The sequence below is a fragment of the Rana temporaria genome, chromosome 5, assembly GCF_905171775.1.
Source record: "Rana temporaria chromosome 5, aRanTem1.1, whole genome shotgun sequence".
Lineage (NCBI taxonomy): Eukaryota > Metazoa > Chordata > Amphibia > Anura > Ranidae > Rana > Rana temporaria.
Genome location: NC_053493.1, coordinates 350,872,144 through 350,885,976, shown reverse-complemented (window position 1 = coordinate 350,885,976; position 13,833 = coordinate 350,872,144). Strand labels below are relative to the sequence as shown.

Here is a 13,833-nt window from a genome sequence, read left to right as displayed (position 1 = left end):
CTGTGTAGTTCGTTTTGCACAGAGTGGTCCCGATCCTGCTGTTCTGGGGTCCCACGGTGGCTGTCCAGGCTCCTCCCAGCTAAAGCTAACCCCCTCTGGGAAGCTCTCTTTCCCGAGGGGGTTAGCTTGCGGGCGCACTCCCATGTCATACAGTTGGCGTCAACTGTATGACTTGGTTACGCCCCCCCCCCCCCCCCCCGGCCAGCCGAGTCATTGGATGTGATTGACAGCAGCGGGAGGCAATGGCTGCGCTGCTATCAATCTATCCAATCAACGGCCAGACTCAGTGGAGAAGAGGACTCCAGGAGATGCACACAGCAGGTGAACAAGCTCAGGTAAGTAAACGGGGGGGGGGCATGGAGGGCCCATGACAGCGAGGTGAAAGGTGAAAAAAAACAAACCTTTACAACCCTTTTAAAGCTGAACTCCAAGAATTCAGTCACTTTCAAAAAATGTGCTGGATTATGTCCAACATGTCCTTTTTTTACCACTTCAATAACGGGGCCCTTTCACCCACTTCCTGCCCAGGCCAATTTTCAGCACTGTCACACTTTGACTGACAATTGCGCGGTCATGCTACACTGTGTCCAAATGAAACACTTATTTTTTCCCCACATATAAAAGCAGTGGTAGTATTTGATCACAACTGTTTTATTTTTTGCTAAACAAATGAAAATTTAAAAAAAAAAAAAACAAAAAAAAAAAACACACACCTTACCTTAGTTTCTGTTATAAAATGTTGTAAATAAGTACGTTTTCTCCTTCAGTGACAGGCACTAATGAGGCTGCACTAATGAGGAGGCACCAATATGTGGCAATGATGGGCACTCATAGGCATCACAGGTGGGCACCGCTGATGGGGCTGCACTGATCATAACAGCACTAATTATCAGTGCAGCTCTCCCCGTCAGGAGGAGAGCAGCTTATTGGCTCTCCTCTACTCGCGCCCTGTCAGCCTGAATAGAGAAAAGCCAATAACCAGCTATTCCTAGCAACACTGATCAGCTGTGATTGGACACAGCTGATCACATGAAAAAGAGCCTACGCCATAGACTCTTTACCGTGATTGTTGACGGGGTGTGTTGGAGCGACACATTGCAATACCGATCGCATCGCTGAGTGCCCCAGGGGGTGCGCATGAGTGGCTAGTTCTGCTGGACGTCCTGGGACATCCAGTCAGAGCAGGAGAGCCACCACCTCCTGGCCGCATCATTTTGCTATAGGGGGGGGGCTGAGGTTAATTTACAATTGACATTTTTACTGAGCGCCGGGAGCATCACGATTGCTATACTACCAGTGTTCCAACACTGGACATTCTGGTCTCAGCTTCTGCAGCCACACACAGCTGCTGTGCCAGCCCCTTCCTGATCAATCACAGAATGCGCTGTATTATATGAACTCATTCACAAAATACAAAGCCTTCTGTGAACAGACAGTGAAGGGGAGGGTCGGGTAGAGTGGTTGCTGCACGAAAAAGTTGCATATCTCCTGTCAGAGTGCCAGGACTGCTGTAAAAACTGCACTCCCAGAGCTCTGTAAAACGGTCACCTGTAGATAATAGAGATAGGTCCACAAGGTGGTATACCAGCACATTTTACAAAGTACCCGAAATCCTGGAGTTCAGCTTGACCATTGGAAAATGTACATTAAAAAATGAGCCACAACCAACGTAAGAAGTCAAAGACAAACCTTCAGAAGTTCCGATATCTGCTCCTCCAACTTCTTAATCCTCATTTCACGCAGGATGCCGGTGGAATCGTGATGTTTGGTGGACTCTTGGTCTGATGAAGTCGTGGCATCTATACATCTACTTAAGTGCCCTGAACCGAGGCCAACAGGCCTCTTCCGATACTGCGATAAAACCTGATCGATTCGAGGGGTTATGACAGGACCACTTGTTGAGCTCTGGTAATCAAATAAACGTGCAGTGTTTAAAACAATTTAAAATGTTATTTTTAGCCCTGCATTTACAAAAAATAGTGCATCGTGTCAAAGACTTTTAATGTCTCCTTTTTTCCCTAAACAAAGAAAAAGAAAAAGGGGGGAGTAGCGATACTAAAGGCCCAGTACACACAAATGCCTAACCAAGGGCTGTAAGACAGCATTTTATTTAAGAGAGATGTATGGAATTTTTTTACCTAGGTGGATGCAACATCAGTCCGATGCTGCATCTGTTCCCGTCAGCTCCAAGACTGAGAACCAAGCTATCAAAACCTGCTGATCGCTCAGTTCTCAAGGCTCCCTGACCAGAGAGCCGGTGACTGTCAATCACCGCTCTCTGCTCTGCCTCGCTCACTGGAGCACTGGGCTGTTGAGGGGGTGGGAGCAGCTGGCTCAGCCCCTCAGCGGCTTGCTGAGCGGCCGAGCCGGGTGCCAGTCCAGGCATGTGGGTGGATCTTGACAATATTGTCGTGATCCTTCCCAAGCCTGGACCTTCTCTGTGACGTCAGACAACAGTGGACTTCAGCCCGATGTCTGCTGAAAACAGATCACAGGAGTTTTGAATGATCTGCACTCCTGTGATCCTCTGGAGAAGTACAGCCAAACACGCTTTGGCTGTACCTCTCCTTTAATAGCCCTTTATGAATACAGATAAGTGTTGCAACTTACCAGTCCATGTGGTGACTGTAGTGGTTCCTTTTTTTCAGTCTAAGAACATTTTTAACAAGCACATACAATTTTCTAATTAATAATACAGTGTCCTTGTCACTTCCAGTTAGCTGAACAGAAAGTGCCAACAATATTATCTTCCTTTTGTAAACTATTTATCTCCTCACCCTCTTGTAATGGAGAAGAAGAAAGTAAGACATTTTTAAAGTCCAGTCTGGAAGACAACCATGTCTCTTCTCTCTCTCCAGAAATACAGTGGGGTGAGTGTAGTCACAGGGCAGGAATTGTGTCATTTACAGGACTGCAGGGTGAAAGTAAAAAAAAAATCCTGAAAAAAGGAAACTAAAAGCAGCCACCTTTAGTTTAGATATAAGTTAACAGTTTCTGCCACCATCAACACACTATATATATATATATATATATATATGCTTTCAATTATTACATAAAGCATCAATCTTGTCAGTTTGAGTATGCATCATCAATGAGTACAAGCTTGAGATCTCAGAGACAGAAGAAAAAAAACACACACACACACACAAACTAGGACATTGCCCTGAACAACTTTTTTAATGCCAACATTTTCTAATCTTCAGTAAACAATCAACAATGGCAAAAGTGGTACCTTTAATTCTTTGCTGCCAGGATCATCATTACAGGTGATCAAATATTCCAGGAAGTCAAGATTGGGGACATCTAAAGAATCTACATCAAACCCAAGAACAGATTCGCCTGATCTACCAACGCCATCCAGAGCTTTTAACTGTGGCAGGTTTCCAAAAACCACATTTCGATATCCTAAAGACAAAAAAAAATTGTTTTTGCAATGAGGGTTTAGACAATTTAGGACAAATAGAAAGTTTTTCTCCGTTCTCATCACGATTGATGATATGCATGTTTTTCACATTTGTATGCGGGTATTTTATCTCTGAGTTAAGTTTTATTAAATGCTATTAGCAGAGAGCACTATGGTTTGCCTTTGTTTTATATGGCTACACATGACTAAATGAGATCCTGGGAAGGTGGTGGTGGAGGAAAGAGGAAGGAGGTTCCTGAGGCATCCTGGGAGATATTACTACAGGTGTGTGTGAGACTCTGTAGTAGGGTCAACATTGGGAGGTGAACAGGCATTCCAGCTAGAGGTGGTGGTCACTGAAGTCACTGGATATCTATGAATTGTCACTGAAAGTTGCACTACAGTGGAATTTTGGCAATATTTGGACTTGATCAGTTTTTGGTTGCGCTACACCAATTTATATATATATATATATATATATATATATATATATATATATATATATATATATATATATATATATATATATATATATATACACACACACACACACACACACACACACATACACATATACACACATACATACACACACATATTATATAATTGTATTTGTTAACCTATTGAGAGTCACAAGTGAATACATTCTAAGTGGTGTGGGCAGCAATCACGTCAGGCCTATTAGTAGGCTTTTATATTGATTATTTCATTTTCACAATCACATTGTTTATTGCGCTGATTTTTTGGTCTTTTTCTTCCAAATTTACTTCATGAACACAGAGCTCCAGCCAGTTTATAAAATGAACAAACTGTCAGATAGGGTCTCTTTTATATTTACCGGTGCAGTGAAACCATGGGGAATGCAACAGCCTCCCAAAGACGTGTTTCTAGATAAAACATGTTGGGAGGAGCCTACTTGTGACAGAGTCAGATAACGATGCGATTGCAATTTTTTGATGTCTCATGCTGGTTGATCACTATCCTTATGAGTATGTTTACATAATAAAACTTGGACTATATTTGATACTGGGCCATGGAGTTTATGGCTGTTCTCTCTAAGTGATATATCACTGAGACTGACATGGAGAGCTGCCAGAGTCCTAGGAGAGATGCTGGAGCCAACTATTGGCACAGGCTGCTGCCGATACATCCCAGGCTGTCACTGCAGTACCCAGGTTGATTACATCTGTGCCAGAGTGACCTCCTATAATTTAGAGGTCTGATCTTTCTGGCAAGGAGTTTGTACACTTGGAGAACTTTTGAGAGAGATTTAATGTGTTTGGATCTTTCACGGCATCAGTCTTGGAACAGTCTATGAATTTTTGGACTTTTTAATTCATTATTCAGTATTTTTTATTTGGTAATTGCATTTTTATTCAGCCACATATGCTGTATGGAATTAGATTTTATTATGTTGAATTTGGAGTTCTGAATTGATACATTTTGGCCACATGATGATTATTTTTTTTTTTACATATTTAATCTTTATTGCATGATAAATCTGTTACACAAAACACACCAATTTCATTTAACATTTGATTTGTATGGCTGTATTATTGCACATAGCAAATTTTTTTCATAATTCAAAATTACTGTACTGGTTACCTGCTACAAAACAAACACGGTTGCCTTTGCCATCCTGCTGCAATGTAAGGTGAGCCAGAGACTGTAACCCCACCATACTCTGTAGTACATGGTCCATGCTATTAATGCAGTTGCTATGGAGATAAAGGTGGCTAAGCTTGTGATTCCATCCATGGAGCGGAATTAAACCTGGAAAACAGGGACAAGTTATCAAATACACATGAAATCCGGTTAGCTATGTAGGTGAGATTTATATTCAGCAACAGCTACGATTTACTATGGCGGTAACTTGGGTTCAAGTGGGGCTGCTACAATCCTTTCATTGTAAAACAAACTGATTATTTAGTAACACAAAAGAAAAAAACAAAAACTGTGCTGTAATTTACATCCATAACAAAAAAAAAAAAAAAAATTGTATTACATTTGACTTTTTAATTAATATCATGAATTTAAATGAATATTCATTTTTTTTTGCCATTAATCACGTCCCCATTAGCGGCACCTTTTTTCTCTATATGCCAAAAACACAATTTTTGGCTGCTGAAATTTTGGTGCATCTCTAGTAATAATACACAATTAGTTCTTATGCAGGCCATACATGGGTTAAATTGCAAACAAATTGTCTTTAAAAAAAATCAGACGTTTTGTGATCCGATGGTGCTACCATTGATTTCGTCATTTGACCAACCAATCCTTTAATTTCACCGCATGTTGCTACAGAAAATAAAATAAATTTAGTGGCCAAGAATCTCCTTTTCTTTCCGGGGATTTACTTTTCTTTTTCAATTATATTTGTCACACGATTCCCCCATCATTAATTTGAAAATCGTTTGCTTTATAAAAAAAAATTAAAAAATTCCAACATGGCCAAATTCGATGGCCGCACGAAATTCAGCTGTTACTGTGGCTCACTAATTGTGAGAAATTCGAACAAAAATTCAAAGATAAGATTTTTTCAAAAAAATATATATATTTTGGAATTGGACCCATGCATGGTCACCAGTGTTCTTTGTGCCAAAAGCGGAAGTAAAAATTCGTACAAACGACAACACACCAGACACATACAAAAAATAAATTAAAAAAAGGGTACTATTTCACCAAGGAATGAAATCAAAGGCCCATATGAAGTTTAATCTGCTTATATTATGCCTTTAGCCCACAGCAACATGCCAATTTTTTTTTTTTTTTTTTATAAAACCTTTTTGTTTTCATTATGTGCTTAGTTTTGTCGCAGTGACACTAAAGCCTCGTACACACGACCGTTTTTCCCGGCAGGAAAACTGCCAGCAGAGCTTCTGGCTGGGAAAACCGGACGTGTGTATGCTTCCTCACAGTTTTCCCATCAGGAAAACAGCTAGGAATCCCGGCGAAAAAAATGGAGAACCTACTCTCTATTTCTCTTTTTCGTTCATAGACGGACACAGCCTTCATTGACCTTAGGGTTATGCTTCTTCCTACCAGGAGATCCTGGTAGGAAGAAGCATAACCTTAAGGTCAATGAAGGCTGTGTCCGTCTATGAACTCAGAGAAATGGATTTTACGGTGAGTACAAAAATCCTTTTTTTCTCTCTTGTCGGGATTCCCGGCATTTTTCCCCCCGCCAGATCTAGTACTAGTATGGGAAACACTGCGAGGCAGTGCCAATGGAGAATACACACGGCCGGGATTCCCGGCCAAAGCTCCATGGCAGTTTTCCTGCCGGGTTCTTAGCTTTCCCCTCGGTTTTCTCTGTGGACTATTTACCGCTGAGAAAACCGAGCGTGTGTAAAGGGCTTGAGTGTCTGTGCAATGTGACCAGATCACGGTTGGTGGGATGTGACATCAGGGTGCATGTGCATGCAGACTGACCTAAATAATGCTCAAATGTGATGCAGAGTCTCCATGATTGGAAGAACTGATACCCAATGTATTAAAGGGGCAGGGACAGGTTGAGATGAAAAGGCCTTTACTGGATATCATCCAGCCACAAAATGAAGCAGGTGTTCCGTCAGATATGGCGACCCGTCAGAATATGTAACGGAAGCGACGTTCCTTCACCACCATCTTGCTACACCCCGCACTCCTCCACAGTAACGATACACCGCAAAGGGGGCAAGCGTACATATTGTTACGCCCACCGGAGTTCTGCATTACACAGTTGTTTTTTTAACAGGAAACAGAGCATATAAAAAAGGTGAAAAACAGGGTTTGAAAATCCCTCAGACTGTTCACATGTCAAATTATAAAAAAAGTGATGTTCTGTCATATTAGCAAACCTGTGAGATCAGCATGTTTGCCGCTGCTTTTAAAATTCAACATCTAAACAGTCCGTCCGGTTTATAAATACTGTATTTCACCTTATAAGAGCTCAGTTTTCTGTTAAAAATAACCTTACAATGCAAAACTCCTGGGGGTGTAACAAGATGTCCGCTTGGCCCCTTCTCGGTGTATCGTTACGGTGGAGAAGTGCGGGGTGTAGCAAGATGGCGCAGATGAAACGTCACTTCCATTATACATTCTGACGGGTCGCCTAATCTGATGGAACACAGGCACCATCTGAATTCCTTCAAGTGGTTGTAAAGTCTTACAACGTTTAACCTTAATGCATTCCTTGCATTAAGGTAAACAAAAAAAGTTTAGGTGTCAGCATCCCCCCCCGCCCCCTTTTACTTACCCAAGCTCTCTGATGTACGCCAAGAAGCTCACAGTATGCAGTGAAAATTGGAGTACAGGAGTCTGTACAATACACTTATGCAAGACTGAAGGTAAGGCTGGAGTTCAGCTTTAAAAAGGAACTGCAGTCTGCTCACATAATCAGTAATAAAAACATCTTTGCCATTCTGAAGCTTCCCTCCAACCACGTTGCATATTATTTTATATATACTGTGATTCTGCACTTGCCAAATATGGATCCTGCAGAAATCGGGAACTGGAATACTTGTGAGATCGTATTAAGGACATATTGCCAGTATCTAAAGAGCTTTGGGCACTTCCACATCATATGTAGTAGATCCCCATAGTAGAACAGTGATTCTCCAAGTCCCCATTTATGTAAACGAGCTGGGGTCCTACATACCCTATGCAGAAGATAGAGATGAGACAATCTCTGTGATGCAGACACCGACACTAAAGGTGCGGACGTCAGACCTAACTCCCAAGTGTCACTGTCTATAGGCCCCAGGTCACGTTCCCATCCCGTTCTGCAGGGAAGTGTACTAGCGTCATGTGTGGAATTAAGCAGTCTAACATACACCCTTGAGATCATGCCCTTCCTCTCATCCGTCAACAGTACATCGTTCATCAGAGGGTGCGCTATTGGCGCAAGCGAAGACACTCTGACCTCACATTGTATTGCATGCCTCAGTTGGAGGAATTTATAAAATTGGGTTCTGTGAAGGGAGAATTCCTCACCGATATCTGCATAGGATTTAAACAGGGTTCCAGTATATAGCTGTGCAATATAATGAATGCCTGCTTCCTCCCAGGAGCCAAAGTCCTCAAGTTTGAGAAGCTCCTTAAAGTATCCATTTCTCCAAATGGGAGTAAATGGACATACCCCCTTTATTTTAAGGAGGGACCGGATATATTTCCATAGGGTATTTAATAATATAATAGTGGGGAGAGTATTTTGTAAAACCTGCTTCTAAGTGGGTTAGGGCTGGAAGACTAGAGTGCACGGGGACCAGCAGGGACCTAATTGGGTCCGATACATCCACCACCCCCCAGTTACCCAAGTGTTGCAGCTGGGAGGCTAGAAAACAATATCTGGCATATGGTATGCACTTGCCAAATATTGCAAAGAACCAGTTTGTTACCCCAGATTAATTCCCTAAACTGAGCATCTATTCCAGAGAACCATCTGTGCATTATCCAAATTGGGGTATTGTGAAATATATAAAGAAGTTGAGGGGCCCAGACCATCTTAATTTAATTTACCCTCCCGGCAACTGAAAGGGGCAGCTTTCTCCAGGCGGAGCACTTTAACCTGAATTTACGAAGCAACGGAGTCATATTTCGATCAAGGTATTGAGTAGGGTCCGGGGTCACCTGTATGCCTAAATAACAGAATTCCTCCACCACAGCGATGTCTTTCGCGCAATTAGGTAAGGGCCTCCGCAAAGGGTCCAGGGGCATAAGTACCGACTTATTCCAATTAATGCTAAAACCCGACAGCTGTCCAAAGTCAGCGATCAGGCTCATCACATTCTGCAGAGACCTGTCAGTGTCTCCCAGGTAGATTAACGTGCCATCTGCATATAGGGATACAACATCCTGCCTCGGTCCCCGCTGAAATCCTGCGATGTCTCGCGACTCTCGGATATGTATGGCCAAGGGCTCCAGCGTGAGGGCAAACAACTGGGGCGACAACGGGCACTCCTGACGCGTGCCCCTATAAAGCCTAAAGGAATCCGACACATCCCCGTTAATGCGTAGCCTCGCCGATGGGGAGTTATATAGCAGCTGGACCCATTTCAAAAAGGGGAACTGTAAATTAAGAAATAAAACTACGTAGGTTTTGAGATGTAGATCTCATGGGAATAAAACCGGATTGATCCTTGTGGATCACTTGTTAGATACATTTGGACAATCTGTTCGCCAGTATCCTGGCCAGCAACTTGACATCAAATGTGAGTAGTGAGATAGGTCTGTACGAGTCCGGTAAAAAAAAAGCATCCTTACCGGGCTTTAACAGTACCACTATAAGAGCCTCATTCATAAAAGGAGGAAGAGTCCCGGTCTCAGAAGATTGGTTGTAAACTTTTAGGAGAGTCGGGATGAGTTGCGCTGTGTAACACCTGTACACCTCTGACGGTAATCCGTCAGCCAAAGGTGCCCGACCATTTCGTGCATGAGCCAGCGCCTCCATCAATTCCTCCTCTGTTAAAGGGGCATTAAGCAGGGCCGAGTCCGAAGCAGACAGGCAGGGCATTGGATATTTGTCCAAGAACGAATAGATATCTTTCTGGGAAGGTCGGACTTTAGACGAGTACACATCCTGAAAAAACTGTAAAGACACCTATGATGGCTTGAGTGGAGTAACATGGTGCTCCATGGACATCAGTCACGGCCACAATATGTGAGGATGACTGTTGTGATCTAGCCAGTAGTGCCAACATATGTCCCGTGTTTTCCCCCTTCCTCAGTGACTTTGTTGTAAAAAAAAAAAAAAAAAAATCGTTTGTTCTCTGCCAACTGCAGAGATAAGTCCCTAAGCATGGATTGAGCTAGCTGCTAACCATGACCTTTTTGTATCGTCAGAGGGGTTAGCGACATAGCTTTCTTCCGAATGCTGCGCTTTCTCCAAGACTGACATCTCCCATTCTTTGGTAGAAGTTTTAATCTGAGATATTACTCTAATAAACTGTCCCCGCAGGTATGCCTTAGCTGTCTCCCAAACCGTGTCTATAGTCGTGGAGTTTACATTATGTCTGAAGAAGGTCATAAGAAGTTTTGGTATTGGATCAGGGTTCGGAATAAGTGACAGCCAAAAAGGATTAGGTTTCCATAGTGTATTGTCTCCGAGCGCCCCAACTCGTATATCTATCGAGAGTGTGGAGTAATCCCAGACCTGTCTGGGATGATATTGCGAGGAGTCCAATAATGGTAGAAGGTGGTCATTCCCTAGCCCCAAATAAATTCTGGACAGACCCCCCCCCCCCCCCCCATCAAGGCTGACTGACATGAGGACACCTTGGCTTCTGGGTTGCGCATGCTCCAAACATCCGCAAGACCCATCTCTAACAAAAGACGAGCATGAAGCTTGTCCTTCATATAGTCAAGATAATTGTTGAAGTCCCCAAATACCAAGACCGGTATGCCCGGGAAGCGGGCAATAAAGTCTGCTAATATTTTAAGTAGCTTTCTTAAAGCCTTTGAAGCACCATCAGCTTCAATCTGGGAATACTGAATACATATATTAATGTTGATTCTGAAAGTGGTTTTAAAACATATTAGGCTGGTTTTAGCCGACACAAACAACACTGCTGCTAGCAATCCAATTAAAGGGCATCTATAGTAATTTTTTACTTTTCCTTTATATACGTAGAACGTTTGGTATTTAAAGTGGTTGTAAACCCACTTTGACAACTTGCACCCACAGGTAGGCCTAGATTAAGGCTTACCTGTAGGTGTCAGAAATATCTCCTTAACCTACACGTATAAGGAGATATTTGCTGAAAACACTGCACCAATGTCTACGGCGCATGTTCGCCGAAGACAACGGCGCAGGCGCACTGAGCGTTCCGGCATTATGAATGATAATGCAGGAATCGTGCGCATCCTGGGGATCGTACCAGTCCCGCGTGCATGCGCCAAAGTGACGTCATGGCCGCTCCGACCAGTTACAGCGCTGGAGCAGCGCTACAAGGAAGACGCTCTGAGGAAACATGGCGGCGGAGGGGAACGAGGAGCGATTCGACAGTGCAACATAATGAGCTAGTATGCTATGCCTTTTTCTTGCAGGGTTTTTTTTTCCTTAAAAAAGTTTTTGGGTTTACCAACCTAGAGTGGACCTGAACTTAAAAGTGATATATTGATTTATTCTAATGGTACATCTAGAAATGTTAATTGTGCCTTTAGTGTAATCTGAACAAAAACATCAGTGCACTTCCTGGTATGTGAGAGTCAGGACCTGGAAAGTTTATAACTCGTCCTATAGTTTCCCTCAGTACTACATACCCTTTGTTGTATATATTGTATCATAGTTACCGTATAAGGCAACTGGGCGTATAAGACGACCCCCTAACAAAATAGCACTGTTTTTCATAAAAAAAAAAAAAATTATATATATATATATATATATATATATATATATATATATATATATATATATATATATATATATATATATATATATATATATATATATATAAATAAATAAAAATGCAATAAGCGTTTGATTGTTTTGCGCAAAAGTTAAAGCCTTTACAAAATAGGGGATAGTTTTATGGTATTATCAATATTTTTTTTTACTAGTAATGGCGTACTGTGAAAATTACAATGGCAGTGAAGGGGTTAACCAATAGGGGGCGTTAAGGGGTTAAGTGTGTCCTATTGTGTTTTTTTACTGTAGGGGGGCGTGGCTGGACATGTGACGTCACTGATCGTCGTTCCCTATGACAGGGAACAGACGATCAATGACAAGCCACAGAGAAGAACGGAGAAGGTTTGTTTACACTCACCTCTCCCCGTTCTTCAGCTCCTGTGACCCAATCGCAGGACACCGGCGGCGATCGGGTCGCGCGGTTACGGAGCTCATGACTAGGTCGTGAGCGTGCCGCCGGCGGCGCACGCATAACCCACGGCTGGGCTCTTAAAGGCGAGGTACCTGTACGTGCCTGTGCCCAGCCGTGATCAGGTCCTCAAGTGAATATCGGCGTGAAGGGGTCCTCAAGTGATTTCCTCTTTAAAATGTTTTACTGTGGGACAGTGAAAGTAATATTTACAGTAGCGATTTGCTCTTTTTGTACTATAAAAGGGCCAATTTTAACCACATTATGTTACTGGCCGATTAATTGATTATGAAAATGGTAATCAATTAATTTCATAATCGATTAGTTGTTTCGGCCCTAGTTGAGTGTTAGTTCAGCATTTAATTTTTTATTTTTTATTTTTTAAAAGGTGCACTACTCCTTTAAGTGCAGCATTTGGTATTCTAACAGTGAGGGTGCCTAGGCACTCCTGTGCCTATAGCCCCATAACTGTATATGTGCAGGAGGGTCCGGAATCTGTGGGGATCTATCACTGGAAGTGGGAGTAAATACCTGGATTAGACAGGCATCTGCTCCCCCCTCCTCTCTGAAAGGTGCCAAAAAAATGTGACACTGGAGGGTGGAACTCCACTTTAAACTTTTATACTTTTAACTTTTCGTGGTATGATGACCCCATAAACAGTAGGTGATTTTGTCACAGTAATGGCGGTTTCTCTAAAATTGCCAGCAGCTATCTTAGGTGAAGAGTACTCGGCAAAATGAATGAATACTTTGGTGTAGAGACATTTTTAAGATAGCACAGCAAGCTTCATTGAGCAGGTTTGGGAACACAGAACAAGCAATGACAGTAAGGGGACTTGGACACCGAAACTTACTAATGGAAAGAAAATTTATGAGAATAAAGACAGTCCTCCAAATAAACAGCTGGAAGGCATAACAACAAATCTCTATGGACCTGGAGTGGGAAAAGCAAAAAAACTAATATATATAAAAAAAAAAAAAATTATATTATAATATATAATAAAATAAAATAAAGGGGGGGGGTTCTATGAGCTAGATTAAACCAAATTGGAGGGCTTTACCCTAAAATTACTTTATATGCAGCAAAGAAAAAAAATAGATTGATGCATCTACGCCTTGTTTTTGACTGTGTCCGGATTGAACAAGAATACGTTCAAACACCAATATCTTAAAAGGCTTGAAAATACAAATCATTTCTGGAACGTGTGAGATGTGATATTATCATAGGGATGTTACTGTCACAACCCATTACAAAAACAGAAATGATGAAGCGTTTCTATTGCATTAAGATGTCTCGCCTAAAATGTCTGGTCATTAATAAAAAGCTCTTCACTGGCAATTCACAAGCTAAACAAAAAAAAAAAAAAACAATTGAGGAAACAGAGGTTGCAAATCCACTTACCACTAAGGTCATGTATGCGATTGTAAGATAAATTCAGCTTCCTGAGATTTAATAACTTATTCAGCCCTGAGATAAATCAGAAGAAAAACATTTAAGAGAAATACTACAAAAACTCCCGAGAGACAAATCACCAACAGCAATAGTTGAAAAGAAAATACCATGTCAATTGTATTTTTGTTAAATTAGGTCTTATGTACATTGCCAGAAAAAAAATTTAGAGGCAATTTTTACGC

The 13,833-nt window shown here is 41.8% G+C and overlaps 1 protein-coding gene across 3 annotated transcripts in view; it reads right to left on the bottom strand.

Annotated features, from left to right (window-relative positions):
* Window positions 1–13,833, bottom strand: part of LRRCC1 (leucine rich repeat and coiled-coil centrosomal protein 1) — an 83,639-nt gene that overhangs the window by 47,049 nt on the left and 22,757 nt on the right. For 2 of the 3 annotated variants that reach the window (XM_040354554.1, XM_040354556.1), the window contains exons 4-7: window positions 13,601–13,666; window positions 5,009–5,176; window positions 3,233–3,405; window positions 1,690–1,905 (exon numbers count right to left, since the gene is read on the bottom strand). In XM_040354554.1, coding sequence (XP_040210488.1) covers window positions 1,690–1,905; window positions 3,233–3,405; window positions 5,009–5,176; window positions 13,601–13,666 — 623 coding nt within the window. Of the gene's footprint in view, window positions 1–1,689; window positions 1,906–3,232; window positions 3,406–5,008; window positions 5,177–13,052; window positions 13,128–13,600; window positions 13,667–13,833 lie in introns of those variants that run through there. The other variant, XM_040354557.1, reaches the window with a different exon arrangement.